General features: G+C 45.6%; 1 protein-coding gene across 4 annotated transcripts in view; it reads left to right on the top strand.

The window, feature by feature from the left end:
• Positions 1 to 24836, top strand: part of CLEC16A (C-type lectin domain containing 16A) — a 704284-nt gene that overhangs the window by 356775 nt on the left and 322673 nt on the right. For all 4 annotated transcript variants that reach the window (XM_086941416.1, XM_086941414.1, XM_086941413.1 and 1 more), the window contains exon 17: positions 10021 to 10149. In XM_086941416.1, the coding sequence (XP_086797542.1) occupies positions 10021 to 10149 (129 nt within the window). The remainder of the gene's footprint in view (positions 1 to 10020; positions 10150 to 24836) is intronic.

Here is a 24836-nt window from a genome sequence, read left to right as displayed (position 1 = left end):
ACCCGGCAGCCCAGGGCTGAGGCTGTGTGGGAGTGGATTCACTGGGGCTGGAGGGGATGAAGTCTGCCCCCCCCTCCCCCGAAAGAAGCCGTCTGCAGACGGGGTTACTAATTTAAATTCCTGCTTATATTAAACTGTAATCTTTCAGGAAGTGTTTTATACCGGTTTACAACATGTTCTGAAGTGGAAAAAAACATTTTCAGACCCTCGTTTCTTTGCCTCTTTTAACCTTCTACCAGAAATGCGACCCGGCCCACTTCAGAGGCAGCTGTCCAACCAGAGACTGGCATTGCAGCTACCTGTAGAACTCAATCTAAAGACTATTTTCTGTTTTATGACCAAATATATTTCTCTTATCAGGCCCTCTTTCGCCACATATACAATGCTGTGACGCTGCAAGTTGCTAGTTATCGACATTTTAATGCTGCAATAATGTATTTAAAATTATAAAATGTTTAGGGCTCAGGTAATGGGCACGGCTGCAGTCAGTTTGACAAATCGAAATCAGAGTGCGACAAGAAGGTTGAACATTCAAAGGAACAGCATAAGTAATGGTTTAGCATAAAGCCGGGGTATTTGTAGGTGTATATGCTTGTTAAATGCCTGTTTACAAATAAGCATCGAAGTCTGAAATGCAGATTGTGAACCGTGAATCATTCATCCAGGCAGGACACTGTAAAATGCGCGATTTCGCCCCTTGTCACCTGGGCTGTGGCTGAGTGTTCTGCATCAGACAAGAAGCACGTGTCTCTATCCGCACTGGTTCCTGCATTGCGGTCTCCCCGGGTCCTGCACACTCTTCACTTTACTCTCCTGTCACCTCCTTGTTCCTGCATTGCGGTCTCCTCGGGTCCTGCACACTCTTCACTTCAATCTCCTGTCACCTCCTGGTTCCTGCATTGCAGTCTCTACGGGTCCTGCGCACTCTTCACTTCACTCTCCAAGCTCCTGTCACCTCCTGGTTCCTGCATTGCGGTCTCCCCGGGTCCTGCACACTCTTCATTTTACTCTCCTGCCACCTCCTGGTTCCTGCATTGTGGTCTCCCCTGGTCCTGCACACTCTTCACTTCACTCTCCTGTCACCTCCTGGTTCCTGCATTGCGGTCTCCTCGGGTCCTGCACACTCTTCACTTTACTCTCCTGTCACCTCCTGGTTCCTGCATTGCGGTCTCCACGGGTCCTGCGCACTCTTCACTTCACTCTCCAGGCTCCTGTCACCTCCTGGTTCCTGCATTGCAGTCCCTCATGTCCTGCGCACTCTTCACTTCACTCTCCTGTCACCTCCTGGTTCCTGCATTGCGGTCTCCACGGGTCCTGCGCACTCTTCACTTCACTCTCCAAGCTCCTGTCACCTCCTGGTTCTTGCGTTGCGGTCTCCACGGGTCCTGCACACTCTTCACTTCACTCTCCAAGCTCCTGCCACCTGCATTTCGGTCTCCACGGGTCCTGCGCACTCTTCACTTCACGCTCCAGGCTCCTGTCACCTCCTGATTCCTGCTTTGCGGTCTCCACAGGTCCTGCACACTCTCCACTTCACTCTCCAAGCTCCTGTCACCTCCTGGTTCCTGCGTTGCGGTCTCCACGGGTCCTGCACACTCTTCACTTCACTCTCCAGGCTCATGTCCCCTCCTTGTTCCTGCATTTCAGTCTCCACGGGTCCTGCACACTCTTCATTTTACTCTCCTGTCACCTCCTGGTTCCTGCATTGCGGTCTCCACGGGTCCTGTGCACTCTTCACTTTACTCTCCTGTCACCTCCTGGTTCCTGCATTGCGGTCTCCTCGGGTCCTGCACACTCTTCACTTTACTCTAATATGACTTAAAGAATCTGCCCGTCCTACACTGCACGGGGCAGGGGTTCTGGCAGGAGGAGTTGCACACTTTCAGAGGAAGCAGCAACTTGTGGTCAAACATGGATGAGCAGAAGCTTCAAAACCAATGACGGACCTGTGTGCGACAAGTGAGCAGGAAGGGCTCATGAACAATGTTCTGCACAACATACTCCTTATACAAGACCAACCGTGGAATACACAAACACCACATCTAGCGCCAGACACAACCCTGACGTGGACACTTCTGATCACCATTTGTGAAATAGTAGACCATTGGTACCCAATGCAAGTTCGGGGGGGGGGGCTGCTTCAAGCCACATTTTTGGAAATAAACAACGACTTAGTACCAAAGTCACAACTTGTGTTGTGGCATGTGCAGTGCCTCCAATGGCTGGAATTTGAGACACAAATGAAGTAGCTATTAGAACTGGTTTGCATGGAATACTCCAATAGAGGCCAAAGATAAGGAACTCTTAAGGTGCACCTACTAAATGCTCTCAGATTTGGAAACATAAATAATAATTTTTGGAAACCAACCACTACTCTAGCCTCAAAATAAGTATCCGAGCCTGCGACCACGAAACCTTCTGTCTTCAAAGTAGTAAAGTGATAGATCTGAACAGGCTAGAGGCAGCAGCCCGCCAGCAAGAAGTCCAGAAAAGAACGGTGAGAGGCACTATACCATGCAGACATCTTCCCAGATGCCAAAAGGTTACAGGGATTACTTTAAATATGGTTGATGGTTCTCTCCGTGTATAAAGATGTGGCAAAGGCTAAAGTATAACAAGCATTTACAATGCAACGGTGTGGCCTTTGGAAAAGTTAGAGCTATTAGCATTGTAAATGACACATTTTTTATTTATGTCTTCGTTTTGAAAACCGATAAATAAATGGCATTGTCATTTACAATGCCAATAGCTTAATCTCTCGCGAATTGCACACACACCCACCCACAGAGAGCACCTGCACACAGAGCCCCCATGCACACACACCCACACAGAGCCCCCCACACACACACAGAGCCCCCCACACACACCCACACAGAGCCCCCCCCACACACACTGTGAGCCCCCCACACATCCACACAGAGCCTCCCCTCAAACTCAGAGCCCCCCCACACACCCACACAGAGCTCACCCACACAGAGCTCACCCACACAGAGCCCCCCACACACCCATACAGAGCCCCCCACACACCCACACAGAGCCCCCCCACACACCCACACAGAGCCCCCCACACACCCACACAGAGCCCCCCACACACCCTCACAGAGCCCCCCACACACAGAGCCCCCCCACACACAGAGCCCCCCACACACCCACACAGAGCCCCCCACACACCCTCACAGAGCCCCACACACACCCTCACAGAGCCCCCCAACACACCCTCACAGAGCCCCCCACACACCCTCACAGAGCCCCCCACACAACCACACAGAGCCCTCCACACACCCACACAGAGCCCCCCCACACAGAGCCCCCCACACACTGCGAGCCCCCTGTGCAAGTTATACACTGTTGTTAGAGATGAACCGCATAGGTAACCAACAGGTGTAAAAAGGACTTCAAAGGTGACAGACTGGGGAGAGAGATAATGATGTAGGAGTGAGAGAGAGAGGGATTGTGATTTCCTAACGTATGTATGTTGCTTTTTATTAATGTTAATCGGAGGAACCTGAGTAAGTAATGTAGATGCTGCAGAAATCATTGTGCACCCCAGGATCGAAAGCTGATAATATTTAAATACTCCAATTCTGACATCTCCGCCCAAGATTTGAGAATGATGGCCTTCGGGATGCTTTGAATGGCAAGAAGGAAATGAAGCAAGTGGGGATCCATTGTCACCTCATACTGTGTTCATGCCACTAAGAGCTTCTGAGGGACTAGTTTCAGATACCCAATCTAGTCCCTTTTTATGTATTTAAATATAACGTTCCTTACTTGTGTGGTATATTCAAAATATGTCCAGTGAATTTTCATCCAACTAATTTGTATGTCCAGATGCTCTTCTGTCGCTTCTTTGATCACCTTGTCCCACCTGCATGCCCAGTCTAAACATCAGATTGCCAAAATTCTACAATAACTTCCACGTCACATTCTGCATTTGTCAATTGAGTTGTCTTTAAGGCGTTCAGAGATTACAGATTTGCTAGTCCACCTCAATCAAATTTGAATCCAATAGTTGACTTTCCATTTTTTTTTTTAAATTTATTTATTGCAAGCAGGTCAGGATAGGTTCGTGCCGACCACCCCTCCAGCCACCTACGAATGCACCGTGAATAATGGTGTTTGTGTATACACTTTTGAGCGTACGAATACATGTGTGTACATACTTATGTGTGTATGTACTATGTGTATGCGCCTGTGTGTTTGTGCGCGTGTCTGTGCGGGTTTCTTCATGTGTGTACGTCTGTCTGCGCATTGTGTGGCTGAGTGAGTGTGCCTGTGCGTGTCAGCTCGTCCGTCTGCATGTCTCTCAGTCTCTGCATATGTGTCTACGTGTTGAGTATCAGTGTGAGAGTGTGTATTGTGTGTGTGTGTCCGCCTGAGTGTGAAAAAATGTGCGTGCAGTGGGGCGGGCACACATTGCACAAGGGCTGTTGTGACGCCGTCGTGCCCCGAGAGGAGTGCACTATCCCAGGACACATTCTGTGTGTGTGGGGGGGCTCTCAGTGTGTGGGGGGGCTCTCAGTGTGTGGGGGGGCTCGCAGTGTGTGGGGGGCTCTGTGTGGGTGTGTGTGGGGGGGTGCTCTGTGTGGCTGTGTGTGTGGGGGGCTCTGTGTGGGTGTGTCTGTGGAGGGCTCTGTGTGTGTGTGTGGGGGGCTCTCTGTGGGTGTTTGTGTGTGGCATTTGCGAGAGATTAAGCTATTGGCATTGTAAATGACACTGCCATTTATTTGTGTTTAAAAAAAACATAAATAAAAATAATGTCAAGAGCAATGCCAATAGCTCTAACTTTAACAAAGGCAAAACCATTGCATTGTAAATGCTTGTTGTTCATGTAGTCCCCAGGAAACCCCATGAATAGAAATTTCAAGAATTGGAGGTGCACTGTACGAAGACAGTGAATGATAGCCATGCTTTCTTGATTCTGGCAATATTTTCAGTAGGTGTGAAGTCTATGGAACCTTCAAAGTGAATAACTTGATAGTCTGATAAACAAAGATGTGCAATATAGAAATAAACTAGGTCAGAAATGGGACTCACTTGCTTTCTCTCAGGATGAAGAGTGCATTGGCTAAACCCAAATATTGTGACCACTATACAACTGTTTATTCAGACGGTGGTGAACTTTCTTCAAACAAGACACATTTCGAAACTTTTGTAGAGAACCCAGAAAGTCAACTAAAAATGTGTAGAAAACTCAAGTGCCAAAGCCAAATGCGGTGGGTATCATTTGTAAAACGTTAATGCATCGGACAACTTGGGTTTGCATCTGTGTAAATGAATCTTCATATGACTATCCACAGATTATACATTGCGGAAGAGAAACTGATTTCACCTCAAAACTAGGAAAAATGATAAAAGACTTTCACTTGCTACTCTGTGTACCTAAAACATGGGATGTCACTAACCCGCTCCCTTTGCAGAGCAAAGGTTTACTTTATGGGTTTTTCTTTCATTATCTTTTATTGAAAACCAGTTGTTGGCAGCGGAATCTTGTTGATTAGGCAGAATGGAGGCCACAGCTTTTATTTTCCTTATGTATTTTCTTATTTTTAGGTCATAGTGCTGAAATATGTGTCACTGTGTTTCTTATTTGTTCTAGGACCCAACTCGGGCTTTACTTGTTTACTGTTAAACTAGGGCCATCATTTACTAAATCCTTTTAGTCTGTTTCAATAAAAGGATTTAAACAAAAAAAGAAATATATTTATATGTGTGTGTGTATGTGTATATATATATATATATATATATATATATATATATATATATATATATATAGTGAAAATCATCCATCTAGAAAGAAATTATTTTATTGTTTGCTAGTAAGTGCTGCCAAATATTTTGAGATGTAACAGTAAATTGTAAAGTCTCTTGCATTTATGAAAATAAAGTGCATCCCTCGAGTGATCCTGTTCTAAGCAAATACATCTAGAAAGACTACCTGAAAGGTATTACCTACTCCTATGTTACAGTTTATAATTTCATTCAGGAAAATAAATTGGACTATTTTTATTTGCCTACCCCATGAGACAGACTAACTTACTCATAACTTGTGCACATCTTTTCAACGCTAGGGAAGACTCTTACCTGGCCTTTCACTGCCTATCCCCACTCCTTGGAAAAATATCAATGCACAGTGAGACAGACCATACAATTTAAACCTAAAATTATCTCCATGCCACACAATATACTGCTTTGCCAAAAAAAATAAAAATGCCAGTAGTCACAAGCCCCGTTTACTGGACATTTACATACCCATTCAACCAAAATGTTTTATTTTTTTTATGTAGACAGTTGTGGATGATACTTTCTTCCACTACACTCCCTCACATTCATGTAGACTTTCGTATCGTACCCACCACTCACATGTGGTAATTTAATGAGGAATTGGATTTAATTTCTGCATCCTAGATACACATTGATTGCAATCGTTAAAACTACTAAGCTTTCTCCTGGAGCCACACTTCTCAACCTGTTATACAGGCTTATGTCTAACTATTGAATTTCAAGCTGAGGTTGTCCACTTGAAAGAGACTGGCATGTCCAGATCTTAATTCTTAAAACCCAGTACCCCACAACTTGTATTTCTTTAGTGACTAGAGATGGAAAGTGATGGCCCAAGGTCTGTCAACACTGTACGGGAAGTAGAATCTGCTATCCAAAAGCTTACAGACGCTAACCAACTGATAAAAAGAAAGTCCTTTATAATTGGGAAGGTCACTAGACCCCCGTAAGATGAGAACCGACTTAAACTTAGGTGTGCATACCCATCCTATGCAGAGCAAGACCCAATTTTTCTTCCTAGGATGGAGATCCATTACATCCACCATTTAGGCCATTCAACTTGTTCAGCTTGGCTATGCCCCACCATTTTTGTCTACTCCCCCTGCTCAATTCAGTCACTTTTCAGAGGTGCACCCCTTGAGTCTGCTGCAGAAGTTTTGAGTGTTGCTCTCCAAGGGAGCCATCTGGCGAGTCCTGCACCTGGAAAGAGGACACGATTAAAACTCTTGATATTTTGTTGTGCCATAGAAGTATGGATACATTTGGTGAAAATTGGACATTCGGCCTCTGAATTCCTTTCTCAGGAAGGATAAAGTCAAGATGTTTACACTGACCCAATTTGTAACCACAAAGGGCCCTAGAGACTGTATGACTTCCTCGAACCTGCAAAACATCTATTCAATCTGTTGGTCCCATGGGCATTACCTGAGGATCAAGGTGGATCAGGAGCTCCCTATGGCTTCAGCATTTCCCCTCTGGTACAAGAAACTGATGAAGGTGGTTGTTGCATTCCTTTGGTCTTTGGAAGTGTCAAACTGTTAAATGCAGGCTCTCCACAGACTGTCTCCAGATGGTGGCCTCTTGACATCATTAGGAGGCCATGATCCATGAACCAACCCACACCTGATTTAATCAGAAAGTTGCCATTTGTTGTGGCTATGCCAGTGCAATACAAGGCCTTCCTTCTGCTGCAGCAAGTCCAGGAGAATCGATCTTTGACCCGAATGTCTCAGTCTCTGTCCAAGATTTTAGTGAGAGCTGCTCTGCGGATTCATGCCCTTTATGCCCCATGCATTTTCTGTGCTACGGCCCCAGGTGGCATTTGCAGGCTCTGCAATTGAATTTGAAGTCCAGGAGTAAGCAGCACTACAGAGATCCAGCAGACAGAAGGCACAGCCCTTGGTCTGCTGTAGTGGCTTCTTGAATCCAGTTGGTGAGCTGGCAGGCTGCTCATCTTTCTCCAACCAGAGTTAACAGTGAAGGCTGAGGCGTCATTTCTGGGTTGGGGAGGGCATCTGTGGGAGGTGGAGAGCAGATGACTCTGGTTTCCACAGGAAGCCTGGCTTCATATCAGTCTGTTGCACCTGCAAGCCATTCACATGGTGTTGTAGGCTTTCCTGCTGTCCTCAGAGTGGAGGAAGGTGCAGGTTTTTGCAGCCAATACTACCACAATGTGGTACTGCCACAATCTTGGTGAAGTTGGATCTCGAGTCCTGTCCAAGGAGGCGCTGCTCTTTTGTGTTGGCTGGAGCAGCAGTGCATTATTCTACTTGCAAACCACCTGGTGGATCCTTGCATACCAGAGCAGAAGAGCTCAGTCAGAAAATTCTGACATCTACTTCCTGGGAGGCCATAGGGCATATATGACAAGTTGGGAGAACTATTTTTGCCTATGTTTGCCTCCAGTGAGAACATGAATTATCAACAGTTTTGCTCATTGGAGGTTCAGCGAAAAGAATTGCTACGAGACGTATTCTGGCTAGAATGGACCATGGGACTCCTGTAAGCCTACCCTCGCCTTTGTCTCGTGCCCTGAGTTCTGTAGATCTAAACGAGCAGGCCCATGTCATTGTAGTAATTCCGAATTGGGCCTGGTGAGTTTCTTACACAGACCTTCTGGGCATGAGCATCTTCCCTCTGATCAGGCTCCCACTTAGAGGATCTCGTGTCACTGCAGCAGAATATCGTTCTTCCCTACAACTTGAACAATCAACACCTCCGTGCATGTAGATTGAACAGCAGCAGTTAGCTGCATTTTTCTTGGAAGCCTGAAGTGGTGAATGTTATTCTTTCAGCCATGAGCCCTTCTGCACAGTCCATCGAGGCTTGTTGCTGAGACAAATTGATGGTCTGGTGTAGAGTTTGCAAGTTTGACCACTTGTAAGCCAAACTATTGGATTTATTTGTATTTATTTTGTCTTTGCCGCAACAAGGCATTGCAGTGGGCATTATCAGAGGTTATTTGTCCGGCCTTTCAGCCTTTTTATGTTTACTGGTCTAAGCATTCTTGTTCAAATCATCAGTAGCGGTTTATTAACAGCTTGACAAACATGTTCAGTCTGGAACAATTTATAGTACCACAGTGGGATCTTTAGGCCTTGACGTTTCTCATGGGTATACCATTCAAGTAGATGAATAGCTGCTTGTTTCATCTTAGCACCTTAAAGACCGTCTTTCTTATTGCGATTGCTTCTGCTTGTCGCATGACGGAGCTTTAAGCACTATTGTTGCATTTGCCATTGCACCGCCTTCTTTCCAGACAATCTGGCACTGGTGATGCTGGCAGTGTTTTTTAAATAAAATAGCGACTCCTCTCTACGTTGAGCAATACATCACTCTACCAAATTTCTTGTCCACTCCTGACCACTTAATAGAGATCGTGAGGATCAGTTCAATCTCAAAAGGACTTTTTTTTCTGTAGATTTCTCCTGGGGTGAAGAAGTAAAAGACTGTCTGGAAGAATCTGTCCAGGTTGAGAGTCTTGTGAATTAAGATATGCTATGCATCTGGAAGTATTAAGAGAACATTTCACTAGTGCTAAGGCTGCTACGTGCATTGGCACACAGAGTACCTGTCCTTGAGCTCTACCAGGCTGTGATGTGGGCAAAACACTACCACCTTGACAACCAAGTCCAACAATAATGGGGGTTTTCCTGTTCAGTCCTTCAGGGCTTTTTGGTCCAAGTCCACTCCACAGATCCCCCACCTTTGTGAGTTACTGCTTAGGTATCTCTCTGTTTTAAAGGTATAGAAATTGCATTTAGAAGTATCCATCATAAGAACAATGTACTTACCATACTCTATCTAACCGAATATTACTGTTACAAGGTTATTTCTAATAGATACTACTTTTCCGCTTCAGTTTCCTCGTCTTCTTCATTTCATTCTTATTTTAATGTTGATCGTCCTTCTATATGGAAGATATTCTTGACATAATGCACCATGAATAACGTTTGAATAGCATTTTGTCACTTTGTGGCTGTGCTATATAGTACCCACATGTAGCTCCACAGCCTATTGAGTTTTTACTGCCCTGGTACAGTCTTACATCAGTTTCTGGTTGCCTCAGCCTGGCGAGTATGATATTGTAAAGACCAACAATGTAGGATTGCCATTTAATTTTTTTTTAAATAGTTATAGAGACTGAGTTAGGAACTTTGGGCTTGTAATGAAGTTGTAAGAGATCTGTCTTTGGCATCAGTTTTGTTTTCTAAACATATGAACGTCTTGTTGTTGCAGAGTAAGCCTTTGAACGTGGAATACCTAATGATGGATGCATCCATTTTGCTCCCTCCAACTGGAACACCCTTAACTGGTATTGATTTTGTGAAGCGGTTGCCTTGCGGGGATGTTGAAAGAACACGCAGAGTAAGTAAATGTTTATCAGCTAGTAAAATTTTGTTGCTTAGCCATTACTTTAAACTGGTGAACACATTTCAATAATTTTCTTTTGGGACTCTTTGTCTAGTTTGACCTTTCTTTTCTTTGTCTTTATATAAATAGTATGAAACCAGTTGTGCAGTAAATAATCATATTTTTTTTAATATCTGGCGGTTAAATATCTATTAGTTATCAGTTCAGAGTATGAGGAATTCATGAATGTGAAACCTGAAAAGATTTGGTGTGTGATGTTGGAACAGTCTGAGAATGCACTGCATCAAGCATGAAATCTTGAAGATGGTAGCACCTTCCACCATTTGGCTTATTTCTATGTGGGTGAACTTCCATATGTTATGATTAAATGTTTATGGTCCACATCAAATCCTGTCTGATGTGCAGTACAGAATGACTTGACAATATTATTACAAGCCAGTCAAGCGGAAGTGAGAAGGAACTTAGTTCACCTTTTGAATATTGATAAAAGTTTGGTACACTTCCATTCAGCTGCATTGCGTTATGTACTTGTTGCAAACCTTTTAACAGAGATGATTCATTCTCAACATTTTTAACCTCCACAGAGTCTACCATAACAATTTACCGCAGATTAAAAACACCCACTATTATTTAGGAACTACCCTTCCGAATGCTCTTAGTTAGAGACTCATTTTGAAAAGTTCCTTTACATTTTTTTCTGAAGATGAGCTTGTTTGATTGTCAGGGCGTTGTAACCTTGAACTTCATGTTATCTTTCACCATGTTGGAACCATTAAAGTCATTTTTGTTAAATTAATTTTAATGTGCCTGATGAAAGATTGGAAGGGGCAAGTTTTTTTGAATAACCTGGACCTTTGCCTCACGTGGCATTTTGAGTGATTCATAATTAAAAAAAATTGATTCCACTAAGACAGCTGAATGATTTTGGCACGGATTTCACATGATCTTGTTTTCTGATATACGTTATAGCCAGTAAGCTGTGTAGAGTGCGTGATGTTTTAATGAGTGAGTTATTGTATATAATGTTGAGGTAATATTGCACAACCTGGCAGTTTTAGCGCTAACACAATAGTACCTTTTTCACTCTTTTATGGTTAACAAGATTTCATTGGATGTAGACATATTTGCTTCTTGTTTTTAAGCCTTGACAAAACCTCTCGCTATTTGAACCCTACAGAAAGCATAACAAAAGTATACGTTTTTCTGTGTTGTTTCACCCCATATTTTCCTCTAGACACCTTCAATTGTTTTTCTTTGTCTTTTCACTGTTATGTATAGTTTGTAAAGAAGAGAACTGTTTCCCCCTCAAATGATAGCCAGTCTTTCCTCCTGGTGTCTATTGAATATCAGTTCAGTTATGAAAGTTCAAGAACTTTATTTGGTGCTGCTGGTGGAAGTATCGGCACTGGTATGTGACGAACCTTTTCTTTGGAGAAGTAGGTTGGAAAGACCTTTACAGATAATTTATGTTGTCAGCTCTTAACGAAGGAGTATTTCTGTATTGGTGCCCTTATCTTTTCAGGCAGATGTGCCACTCTCATTTGTTGCTGCACTTCACTGTCTTGTAGGTTGGTTGGTCTTCTTATATGTTTATCTTATTTCAGGTTTTTAGTTTGTGTACTGCCTTCTCCTGGGAGCGCAGGTCTTCTCAGTTTCATTTACTGTTTCAGTCACTTTCAGCAGGTCATATCTGGTTAGACTCACTTTGATCCCTGCTGTTTTTCATGTATCCTCTATAAGGTTTTAGAGTTTTGGCTGACTTTCAGTATATTTTAATATTTGTTTTGGCAGCGTCAGAAGAATTTCCAGGTAGGCTGGCAGTGTGTCCTGTTTCTCCTGTGCAGAGGGCCCTCCCAGTCTCACGTCCAGCCCACCTCTTCAGTCACCGCATAGCCCTTCGCGGCTTCCTGCGCTGACATCGGAGGCGGCGCCGGGCTCGGTTCCCTGTTGACGTCCTTCCTCCCCGCATATTGCGATGGAGTCGACGTCGGTCGGCACCCAGGCCAAGTCCCGTTTGGAGGTCGTCGATGTTGAGACGACTCGGCGTCAGTCGATGCCGGTGCCGACGTCCACACCTCTTCTTTTGCATGAGGTTGGTTTGTCTCCTAACTCCTTGGCCGTCAATGTGACTCCCACAGGGCACCGGTCAACGCCGGTGCTGGCTCCTATGCCTCCTCTTTTGCAAGAGGTTGATGTTCCTCTGTACTCCCCAGATCTGAGGTTGTTTCAGTCCATGGTGCAGGTATCTAGTCTTGCGTGGGCTTCGGATCAGCCTCAGGGCCCTCCACTTTTGCTGTCTAGTGGACGGGTTAGTCTCCTACCGATGGTTTATTGTCGCCTCCCTGGATGGCAACTGAGGCTAGTGCTGCCTATGCACGGGCTATTCACAGGGCGGCAGCTATTCTTTGATTTCAGCCCCCTGGGGTTTCCCTGCCTTCTGATCCTTTACTGGATCTTCTCCACATGGAGCCTGTTGAGGTGAAGCCTTTGCTGCCCCTTAGGGCATCTTTGTTTGACAGCATGCTTTGCGCATTGGCGAAGCCTTCCTCTGGTGACCCTGTTGATCAGGCCATTGCTCATCGACACCGTCCTGCCCCGGATGATCCACTTTGCCTGTCCCTTCACCCTAGAGTTCAGGGCCTAGTTGTACAGGCGGCTTTTGCCTTGCAGGCTTCCTCCTCCTTGCCATTGTTACCTCGCACCAGGGAGTCTAGCCGGTTGGACACGTGTGGTCGCCAGCTTTTCGCCTCTGCCAGTGCTAGCGTCCACGCATTAAATACGGCTTGCGTGTTCGCGCTCGCATCCTCTGCCCTTTGGGACTTGGTTGCGAACCTTCTTCCTCTATTCCAGACGGGCCGCGGGCAGAATTACTTCGCATTCTGCTTGATGGCAGGGGAATGACGCAATTTTCCCTCCGATCTTCCCTTGACGCAACTGACTCGGTGGGATGGCCTCTTGCTCGGTCTGTGGCTTTGCGTCGCCACGCATGTCTGCACAACAGTCGTTTCCCAGACAATGTTTGGGAGGCTCTTAGAGGTCTGCCATTCAATGGCGTGGACCTTTTTGACCACCACGCGGATTCGGCGGTCTCCCGTCTCTTGTCTGGGCTACCATAAATCTTGTGGCACGACTACCTGCCTTGTGATTTGTTTTTTCTTCTGCATAAGATGTTGCCTTGTTGGTTTGATTTAAAAAAAAATATATACAATCCCGGGTTTTTGCATAGTACCCGGATAGTGTAAGCGGTTGTTCCGCCATTTCAGTATTTGTTCAGTACAGCCGGATGGCTGGTTCTGTCATCCTTCCACTCCTCTGAATGTGTGTTTTGCCCAAGAGGACCCCCCTCGCAGGGGTTGAGACTTAATCTATGTGGGGTATTTGCTGGCTATTGAGTGACTGCCTTAGCCTTGGAATGCTCCTATGGAGTCTTCCTCATGGACCTCCTTCTGCGGGTCAGGCTGTCGTATTTTTCTGCTGCGATTCTCCCATTGGTATCGCTCTATTGCACTTCAGTTGCAATTGGCTACAGCTGTCTGTAATGCTTCTAGGCCTCGGCATGGGTTCCTTGCCGTGCGGCCTCTACCTCACCTGCTTTGATTAGGTCTTTATTTTTTCAAGGTTAGTGATCCTCTTGTCTATGATGGCTGCTCTTCTTTTGACGGCCACTGTCTCTCTGGGCCCTTTTCCCTTCAGTTCAGGCGTAGTTCTTTCACGACTGACGTCCTGTCCTCATTTTGCTTCAGGGACAAAAGCCGATATGCGGCACGCTTATTACTATTGGCGCAAACTTGGGTGCACCCTGGTATGACTGCTATCACATGGTGTTTGCGTTGTTGCTTTTATGGCAGCCCTTACTGGGCTTGTCTTTCAAGGTAGCAGATTTACCATGTCCGTCTCTGCTGTACATTGACTTATGGCCTCGTTTTCTGGCCACTTTCCCAAAAGCAGTTTGTCTACATTCCCTGCTGCTTCCGCACAGTTGTTTTCAACGCTTCTGCTTTGGGTTCATACTGTAACACTCTCAAGCGAAGTGTTCTCTTCTGGATACTCGCTTCTTTGGTCCCGGGACCTTTAGGTTGGTACTGGCTGTTTCCACTATCGTGCCTAGATCCATCTCCTCCTCTGTCTTGCGGGGGACCGTTGCTCCTCCCGGGCAAGGGGGGGATGTCGCTTACGGGCCTGGACATTGTCCTGTCCAGTTCTGCTTCCACATGTCTGTTGGTACTTTTCACGTGCTCTGGCCTATTGTTGTGCTACGCTTCATTGAGTGTCTTTCTTCTTATTCTATATCTGCTGTGCTTTTACACAGTGGGCTCTTGCAGCTAACGTTCTTTCATGCGGTGTCCGTGGTCCTTGACCCGGTCTGCTTGTACTACGAGCTCCTAAGTGGGTGTCCGGCTTGCCTGCTTCCCTTTTTGCCTGTTGTCTTCTTGCTATTGCGTCTCCCGCATCTGGGCTGCTCATGCTACCCTACAGGAGAGTCTTTGCTATACTTCGTGTGGTTCTAGCATCCACACGGGATGCTTATGTATCTTCCGGTCTTCTGCTTGACTATCGTTCTTACTGTAGTCCTGTTTTGAGCACTTCTGCTGGTTGCCGTCGGCCCTTTCAATTGTCTGTGACAGACCGACTATGTACTGGCGTGTCTTCTGTTTCTAGTACTACCGGCACTTTCTGGCCATGGGTTGGCATCCTGCCAATGCTGTCACACGTATTGTAGCAGTGCTTCTTTCTGCTGTTGTGCATACTGGACCGGTATGCGCTGACTCCGTTATACCAGTTGGCATCTCTCTGGGTCTTATTTACAGTCGGGGGTTTTGTGCTGCTCTTAGACGGCTTGTGGTGCCTTTGCCTCCCAATGTTTTCCGCTCTTTTATGAGCTATATGGTCTGGTGTGGCTGCGCTGGCTTTCGTTTCCCACTGTGTTTCGTCACCTTGCTGACCGCTATGTTCCCTCGGGAACTTGATGGGGTTCAGTCGCAGACCTGTCTCCTCTATGAGGTATGGCTTTGGTATGTATTCTAAGTTAAGGAATTTGCGGCTAGATGTCTCTATCAGATGAACAAATTACTTACCTTTGGTAATGATGTATCTGGTAGAGACAAAGTCTAGCCGCAGATTCCTTAATGCCCGGCCGTCCTTCCTGCTATGCGAGGACCTTTTCAGGTTGGGATTTCTATTATCGCCTCCCTCCGGGTGGCTTGACCCTTCTGCAGGGTGACATTTTCTCTTCACTCCGTAACAAACTGTCTCATTCTGTTTTCATTGCTCTACTCCGCCCATTCTCTTGATTGGGTGTTATACTCATATGCCATGTGGCCTTAACAACCTATGCCTGGATTGTACAGTTTGAAATCTATCATGTTTTTTCCCACCCTCCGCTCTCCCCCTCTCCATCTCCTTGGGGTCTCTTACCACCCCTGTGACCCATTGGTTCAAGTCTTTTGGCTATGCCACATTCTATAGGTCCCTTATTGGGGTTATGACCTCTCTTTCTGGTGACGTCTTGTGGTAAATTGTCCTTGATCCTGTGTTCCGGACTTGTTGTCCTTCAAGCTACATTATGGTTGCGGATTTTCTGTCGACTGCCATACTGTTTTCTCACTTCTTCATCTACCTTAGAATGTGGTTTGGTCTTCACTTTTGTGGGGTTGCTTCTCAGAGCGGTGCTCTGCTTTTCCCTTTTTTCACTTTTCAAAATACAGTGCCTTGCACTGTCCTTTATGGTGCTGTTTTTCACCTTTCAATTTCTTTCCCATTTTTCATCATTTATGCACACTGTTCCCATATTCTCACAGTTTTTGGTGGTGGCTCTGACGTCAGCGAGCGGGGAGGGGCATACATGCCTCCGCTGACGTCATGTCCTTGGACGACGTCAGGGCGGAGCTGTGCGGCGCCGCCCCCGGCGCGCTGAGGCGCTGCTTCAGAAAGTTTTCTGGATCCAGTCTGACTCCTGGGGATATTCTAAGTTACGGAATCTCCGACTAGACTGTCTCTCTACCAGATACATAGTTACCGAAGTTAAGTAACTCGTTCATCACAAATATATCAAAGTGAGATATCTATTGACATACTCAAAGATATTGTCTTCAAGTAGACCCTCCTCTGCACGTTCAGGAGAATATTATCTGTGCCTCCTGCTTGTGTATCCCTTGTGCATTGCTGGGCCCAGTGCATATCAGAGCATTACGAGGGCTACTAAACCAGACTGTTCCCTCGTTTGCAGGCGATGGGTGCCCTGCTCCATAACTATGTGTCTCTGCTGTTCGGGCTAGTGTGCCCTGCCATCCTTCATCCAGGATACCTTTAGTCTCTGCTTTCACCCATGGGGCCATCAACCTCAGCTCTGCCACCCACATTTGCTCCTCTTCTTCTCCTGTGGATCTTTCTCACTCCCTTTTGTCAAAGCTTTATTAAAGCTTCAGGGTGGTGGCTGGGCATTTTCAGTTTGAACAGTTTTCAACCTTGTGCAGGGATCCCCTGTTCCTTGGCAGCCCATTCTCTCTTCTATTTGTTCCACATTTACCCCAAGCATTCGCCTGTTGATTCCTGTGGGAAGCCTCCGTCATTCACAGTTTTTGTGGCACTAACCTGTTGGGTTTTGCGTGTAGAATCAATGAATGCTCTATTCTCTTCCAAGTCAACCCATATATTTAGAAATTGTAATCTCTTGGGGAGGTCTCCTCAGACACATCTGCTAATCTCTGCATCCAGTGATGCCAACATAGCACCCTTTCATACCTAGCAATTTAATAGTTTATATCTTTATGAAGCCTGTAGAATATAGGCTGTCTTGAGATTTCAGTTGGTCTACAATGATTACCAAAGTGCCAGTCCTAACACAGACCCCTCTACTGCTGGTGTACGGCTGCTATATCTTGTTGCTGACAGGTGTTCCATATGAACAGGGGCATGCACAAAAGAAAGTTCAAATGACACCTCTCTGCAGTGTGATTTAGACCTCGCAATGTCATTGGTGTCTGTGGATGATGACATTCTAATGGAGAAACTGATTCAGCCATAACTATCCACATTTAGCTTTCCTTGTGCAAAGTACACATGATTTCAGTATTGGTTTTGGCACCCAGTAGTAGTAGTTAGGCCTAGTAAAGATCTTCCACAAATTCAAAATACAACCATCTAATTTTACTTAAAGTTGCCTATGCATGCGCAGTTAAATATACAGGTATTGGAATGGGGTAAATCAGTATCCCGGAATTTCTAAATTGATGCTACATTCTGCTTTCTCAAACATTTCCCTGGCGAGCAGGGTTTTCTCATGGATCAATTTTGACTGCTTATCTCTCAGCATGGCTCGAGTTTAAAAAAGTTGCTCACATGTGTGCATGAGGTATGATAAGCAGATTTTTTCAGTTGTCATTCCTGTTCCTATTTGACATTCTTCCTGGGTCTTTTCATGATCCTGCTGTCTCAGCCATCATGCTAAAATTTCATCATGCACCATATCTAAACTTCTTTGCAAATTGATGGTCTTTAATCCATCTCACCAAGGAGCAGTGGATCTTGGAGCTCATATTGAGTACGTTTTATCACACCATTTTCTCCATATTTGTGGGCTCAATTGCGGAACATATCTAATAGAAACTTCTAGCTGCAGATTCCTTACCTTAGAATTATCCCCAGGCATCACGCTGGATGCAGAAATTTTGTGACCAGTATCCCTGCGTGCCGGTAGGTAGCATCGATCAGCTCCGCTTGGTGCCATTGGCATTGTCCGTGCCGGAAGTGACGTTCAAGCTGGTGCCACGTAGGCTCGCTGATGCAATTTCTTTTCTTTCTACGCCCGTTAGCACGGATCCGGGAAGCGGTACCCCTCAGTCACTTTTTTACAAAGCTTTTTTCAACATTTTGTCAGTCTTTTTTTAGGTCTTACCTTTGGGTGTGGTAGAAATGTCATCAAAGAAGGATGGCTTCAAGCCCTGCGGCTCCTGCCACTGACAGATGTTGGTGATGAACCTTCACCTTTTTAACTGTGGTGCATCTAACAAGACCACGAGCTGAAGGACTGTTCCAATTGCTGTGCAATGAATCCGAAGGCCTTGAGGGAGAAATACCTCAAGCTTCGGCGGCTTGACGCATAATGCTAGAGGTCCCAGTTGAGAGGAAGGTCCCAGGAGTGGATACGGAGTCTAGGGTCATTGTCCCACTCTGGCTGAGCCGTTCAGGTAAGTCTCAGTCCCACAAAAAAAAAGTTGTAGTTGAAGCTTGCTTCGACTTAACCTCATTCTGTTGGCCAATGAGATGAGGGAGTGTCCCTCGAGGTTGTGTTACGTGTTTGAGCCTGCTCCTGGGCTGACTCTGCACCTCCCCACATATCCAGGAGCCGGATGGCAGCTCAAATTCAAGAGTTTTATGAGTCCATGCGCCTCATGTTTGAGGGGCCCATTCCCTCTGGCTCATCTTTGGGCCCTGCGGGTATGTGAGGGAACCCTACTGGATTGACACGTGCGGCTCCAGCGCCAGGTGGGCCCCAAGGATCCATAGATGGATCTGGATCGCCGACAGTTGTGCCATCTCGACCTTCTATGGCGTCAGTCCCAAAACAGATGCTGCTGGCACTGGGGACGTCCACCGGTGGGGCCATTCAAGACTCAGACAAGGAGCAGGAAGGGCTTTGTTCGAAGCTGGATCTGGCGCTGACTGGAGCCTTGCTTTCTAGGTTACAGCCTGAGCCCTATTCCTATGGGCTAGCACCCGGGATGAATGAGAGGGATCACTGAACCCTGAATAATACCAGCATAATGACTATTTGGACTGGTATGAGGGTCTGGGTGCAGCCAGCGAACTGGACACTTCTCTAGAACTGGCATTCTTTCTCCCTCTACTGTGGCTACGGAGTAGGGGCGTAATTCGCAGTGGTGGTGTGGAGAGCGGCAGTGGTCCTGGACTTTAGCTTGCCCTTTGTGGCAGTCAAGACTAATGTCTTGACAGAATGCTTCTGAACTGCTTCTCCCATTTATTGAAGCACTTACTGATGTCCTGTTTGGGACCTGGTCCAAGCCTAGCACAGGGGCTCCTGTGAACAGGACATTTTCCCATCGCCACTGCACGAACCGCCCCACTGGATCGGGAGTTCTTGATGCTGGGCAATTTAGGCAAGAAAATATTTTCTTCCACCAGTCTGGTATTACAGTCGGTGAACCCTGAATGCCTTTTGGGCTGCGATTCATACACTTTGTGGGATACAGTTGCCCAGGTGCTGCCTACAGTCCCTGAGGAGGCCCAGGCCATGCTCTCCCAAGCTGTTGCCAATGGGAGGTATGTGACTATGTTCACCATTCGTGATGGACCACCGACTCACTAGGCAGAGCAGTTTTATCAACAGTGGCCCTGCAACGCTACGTCAAGTTGAGTACTACTCGCTTTTCTGGGAATGCCCAGTCATCACTCATGGACAGGTCCTTTGATGATCCCTGTCTCTTCGGAGACCAGGCTGATTAGACACTGGAACGCTTTAAAGACAGCAGGGCTACGAACAGGTCTTTGGGCCTTTCTATGGCCTCTCATCACCCTCAATCCACCTTTCACAGCCACAGAAGGGGTACGCAATAGAGTATTTACCCTCCCAACTGCCATGGTGCACAAACTTTCCAGCCTCTGCGTGGCTGTGGACGCAGTTTCTACCAGCCCGTGGGTCAGATAGGCAGCGGTCTGGTCGGTTGGCCACACGAAGCTGAGCCTCCGAACCTTCCTAGTATGCCCGTTTACCTTCATGGACACAGAGTGGGCAGCAGAAGTCATCATCACCTGCCCTACTGGCAGTTCATAACATCAGACAGGTGGGTTTTGCAGATTGTCTGAAGGGGCTACTCCCTCCCCATCGAGACTACCCCATCTCTCCATGCTACCTACTTATGACCGGCTGAACCCCTGTCTCTTCTGCTCGAGGAAGTGGTGGTTCTTTTGGCTAAAGGAGCCATAGAGAGAGTGCCAGCATCAGAAGTAGGTTGTGGCTGCTATTCCTGCTCATTTCTGGTGCCCAAGAAGGACAGAGGACTTCATCTTATCCTCGAACTGCACTCTTTCTTCCTCAAGAAGAAAAAGTTCAAGATGTTCACTCTTGCTCATGTCCTGTCTTCCCTGGACCCGGAGACTGAATGGTAACGTTCAAATGTGCATTACCGTCCTGCCTGCCTCAAGGCGTTACCTGCGGTTCACGATGGGCCATGAGCCTTTTCTGTTGACTGTGCTACCTTTTGGCCTCACCAAGACCCTCGGTGTTCACCAAGGTGATGGCGGTGGTTGCAGCTCATCTGATGAGATCAAGGGTGTCGGTCTTTCCCCTATCTCGACAACTTACCCCCCCCCCCCCACGGCCCTGTAACAAAAACGGCCCCAGGGGCCCCAAACCGGCCCCCCACCCGTGCGACGCACCGGGGGATTGCCCAGTGCCCGCTACGGCCAGTCCGACCCTGGCGTTAAGGGTGGACGACCAACTCTTCTTGGGGTATGTTGAATCGAAGAAAGGACAGGCAGTACAGAAGAGGACCATTTCACGATGAATCGCACTCTGTATCAAAATCTGCTATTCATTAGCTAAAAAGCAACCCCCTGAGTGTTTGCTTGCTCATTCCACCAAAGCTGCAGGTCCAACCACTATGTTAGCTCACAGAGTTCCTGTCTTGAGCAGCTGCCAGGCAGCATTGTGTGCTTCCCAGCACACGTTTACAAAACACTGTTGTCTGGACAGTCAAGTCCGTACAGATCGGCACTTTGCCCATTTGCTCCTGCTGAGCTTCCTTGTGTGAAATTGGTCAGCAGACCCACCTCCGGGAAGGTTTTGCTTGTGTATCTATTTTAAGGTAAGGAATCTGCAGCTAAAAGGCTCTACCCGATAAGCAAGTTGCTTACCTTTGGTAAACCCCTTATCTGGTAGAGACTTTATCTAGTCGCAGATTCCTTACCAACCCACCTATTCTCCCCCCTCTACAAACAAATTTCTAGGGTCTGGGCTATCCCCTTATAGAGCCCTAGCTTTCCACACCAGTGGACAGTGTACTTCATGGCTCCACACTTCTGGTGTGAAAAGTCATGAAAAATAATTGTCGACCGCTCACCTAGGTGGCACCTATATAGGCACTGCGAACATCACTTCCGACGCGAACGACGGCAACAGTTCCACTCTGAGCTGAACGTCGCCTCCTGCCGGAGCTCAGGGGTACTACTTATGAAAAATGTCCAGATCCAGTCTGACGCCTGGGTATAATTCTAAGGTAAGGAATGTGTGCCTATGGAGAGTCTCCACCAGGCATTACCGAAGGTTAGAAACTTGCTTATTAGTTTCTTTCACTGAACAAAAAGATTTCAGAGAGAACATCAGAAAAAGCAGAGGAAGTCTGTGCGCTCACAGAACTGGGCGACATACTCAAAGCCTCACTAAATGGAAAGGTAATAAAGTGAATTTTCTGGGCAGAGTCTGTTCCCTCTTCTGCTTGCTTTTGCTCTCTCTCTCTCTCTCTCTCTCTCTCTCTCTCTCTCTCTCTCTCTCTCTGTGGACAGTAATAAAACGGTTACCTAAATTTACTCCTGCGGAGACTGGGAGAAAATAAGCTAACTAATAATGAATTACCACACCTCTCACATAATCATGTTAAACTGGAATTAAATTGCATCAAGTGGACCCAGTACTCAATTTGAGCTGGCAGTTTCAGTTTGGGCCCACCGGCACTCGTGTGTGAAGACCGTCACATAAATTTCCTCTTCACCCAGAGCAAGAAAGAGAAAAACACAAACAGGGAAAGACAGAGGAAGCAAAAGATGGAAAAAACGTGACAAAGGGAGAAAACAGGGATGAAAAAACCTGCAAGAGAGAGATAAAGGGGCAGGGAGTGTCTGGTGGTGGACGAAAGAGGCATGAGGTAAAATCAATACTACCCATCCTTGGTATACAGCACACCCCGATATTCATAGTGCCAGCCGTGAGCTTCTCAGCAAAATATTTGTCCCGGCACCTACTGTATTATAAATTAAGCACTGAGTGGACTCCCATTAGAAAACATCCCAATCCTGTTAGGAATATTTAATTTACAGATCACCCATGCTATCCCAGCAAAAACCATTCGATATGAAAATACAAAATTAACATTCTTTCTAAATTTATACGGTCATATAGTAAAAACTCACCTCAAATGTTCCCCACAGACAGCAACTAAAAAGACCTGTCTAAATTCATTCAACAACCACAACAATTCAGATCACACTTGTATCTCAAAAGTAAAAACCTTCAGAACCCCTAACATAATTTCAGCAATGTATGACCATATCGTTGGTCCTCCCAAATATATTGTTGTTTTTATGTATATTTATAATACTTATTTGGCTGTTTTGGTCTTCTTATTCAAAAAGCTCTCTATTTTCTGGACGATCGTTTTCCCAAATCTTCCTCAACCCTCACTTTCTCTTTACTCTTTCATACTTTCCCCCCCTGCCTCTTTCACCCTTCCACTGTAACCCAGGATAGTATTAGGATACAAGGCATAGTAATATCACCCCTTCCCTGGCCAGCTAGGTTCTGCCTTAAGCTCTGGGCAGAATGTTCTAGGGTTAGCCTGGGCCGCTTTGAGGGAGAGCATTCGACTACTATCCTTCAATTGCTGCTGTGGAGAATTAATGCTCTAAGACATTGTGGTGGGGCCTGTATTATTATCTTCAGAGCTCCCTGTGGCTCTGTGTGTGTGTGTGTGTGTGTGTGTGTAGCTCTGTGTGTGTGTGTGGGTGTATGTATGTGTGTGTGTGTGTGTGTGTGAGAGTGTGCTCTGTGTGTGTTTGTGGCTGTGTGTGTGTGTGGCTCTGTGTGTGTGTGTGTCTCAGTTTATAATACCCTACTCAAACTATTCTAAAAACTATATCTACAAAATACTATCATTCATTACTACTCACTATAACACTCTGTATTATAACTATCTAATACTCTACTACACTTTACTAACTACTCAATCTACTACTACTACTGTAAGCTACTCACACATTACTCAATCTCTACTACTCTCGAATACTCTCAATTCACATTATACTACTAACTCAACTAATCACACTCTACTACAACCTCTAACTACTCTCTACTACATACAAGTCACACTCCTCACAACTCACTAAATTAAACTATCCACAATTTTATACTCACTCTGCTACTCTACTACTATCTACTAGTCTCTACTACACTCTAATACTAAAAAGTACTAATTACTGCTCTCTAATATATACTCTATTTTAAAAGTCATTCGCTACTCTCTACTAAATACATATACTACTCCATATACTATCTATAACTCACTACACTACATCTATTTCTATCTAGTACTTTTTATTACTCACTAAATCCTACACACTCTCTACACACTATCTACTACTCACTCTATACTACTCTCCACTAATCTACACTACTCACTAACTACTATTGCCTACAACTCACTCCTACTCTAGTCTATACAAGTACACTCTATTAATCAACTAGTCACACTGTACTAACTGTTAATAACTGCTAATACTCTTTACTACTCTCTAATGCTTACCTATTGCTATTGTAAATGACAATATCATATATTTATTGGTTAAAAAAAAATGAAAACAATAAAATTTGCAATGCTTATAGCTCTAACTTTAACAAAGACAAGACCATTACTTGTTTTTATAATCTGTGGTTTCGGCCGGGACTGACAGATTCTTTTTAACTGTTTGCACAGCACATGGACTGTCTCAAAGGTACTGCTGCAACGTTTCCTCGCATAAAGTTAGCCACTCACTGGCTTGAGGTCATGTCTCCCAGATGTCAACTATAGAAGCTGAGAGTTCCCATCCTCATCCTTTAGGCTCGTGTTCAATTGTCTTGTAGATAATTCGAGCCAACCATTACTGTTTCGCCTTAAACAAGCAATATTTTTTTTGTTTTGTCTAGGAATATTTTTTTTTTTTACTGAGTTTTATATAGCGCAAACTTAACCTGAAGGCATCGGGTATCAGAGCCCTTTGCAAGAGCACCAGTTGTGTTCCATGAAGACACATTCATTTTTGTTGGGCACGGGGAAAATAAGTGATTTGTCCAACATCACAGGATGTTGCGCATCCTTGTCGAGACTCTAACCCGGTTCTCCAGATTTGAGGGTGACCACCATAGCCGTTAGACTACTTCAACTTACTTAGTATTAGAACTTATTTTCGTAGTCCGTTGTCCCACATAGTACTAATCACATTGCCAACTCAGTCTCTCTTCAGTATCCCTGATTGTATGACAGTTAAGTGTGGGTCATGGATCAAGATGGTAACTGGTTGGTAATTTCTGTGTAGAACAATACATTTTTCATTCACCCAAGTTTTCTTCACCTAAATCATCTGTGAAAAACCTGGGCGTCTGGCTGTAAGACTCCCTCAGTCTCGAGAAACAAGTAGCCACTCTGGCTGGCACTTGTTTTGGTCTTCTGAGAAGACTGAAAGACATATTTGGGATATGTCAACTGCACTTTCATCAGATGATTACACAATCTCTCATTCTATCGCCCCTAGACTACTGCAACATCCTCTACCTAGGTTGCAAGAAATCAACCCTAAAGAGTTCAATAAGCAGCAACTAGATTGCTGTTTTCCCTCCCTAAGTTTTGCTCTGATTCGGAGCTTCTGTGTAAGCTCCATTGGCTGCCGATGGAGAGCAAATTCAATTTCAGCCC

The sequence above is a fragment of the Lissotriton vulgaris genome, chromosome 10 (genome assembly GCF_964263255.1).
Source record: "Lissotriton vulgaris chromosome 10, aLisVul1.2, whole genome shotgun sequence".
NCBI lineage: Eukaryota > Metazoa > Chordata > Amphibia > Caudata > Salamandridae > Lissotriton > Lissotriton vulgaris.
This window is presented reverse-complemented; position numbering and strand designations above follow the sequence as displayed.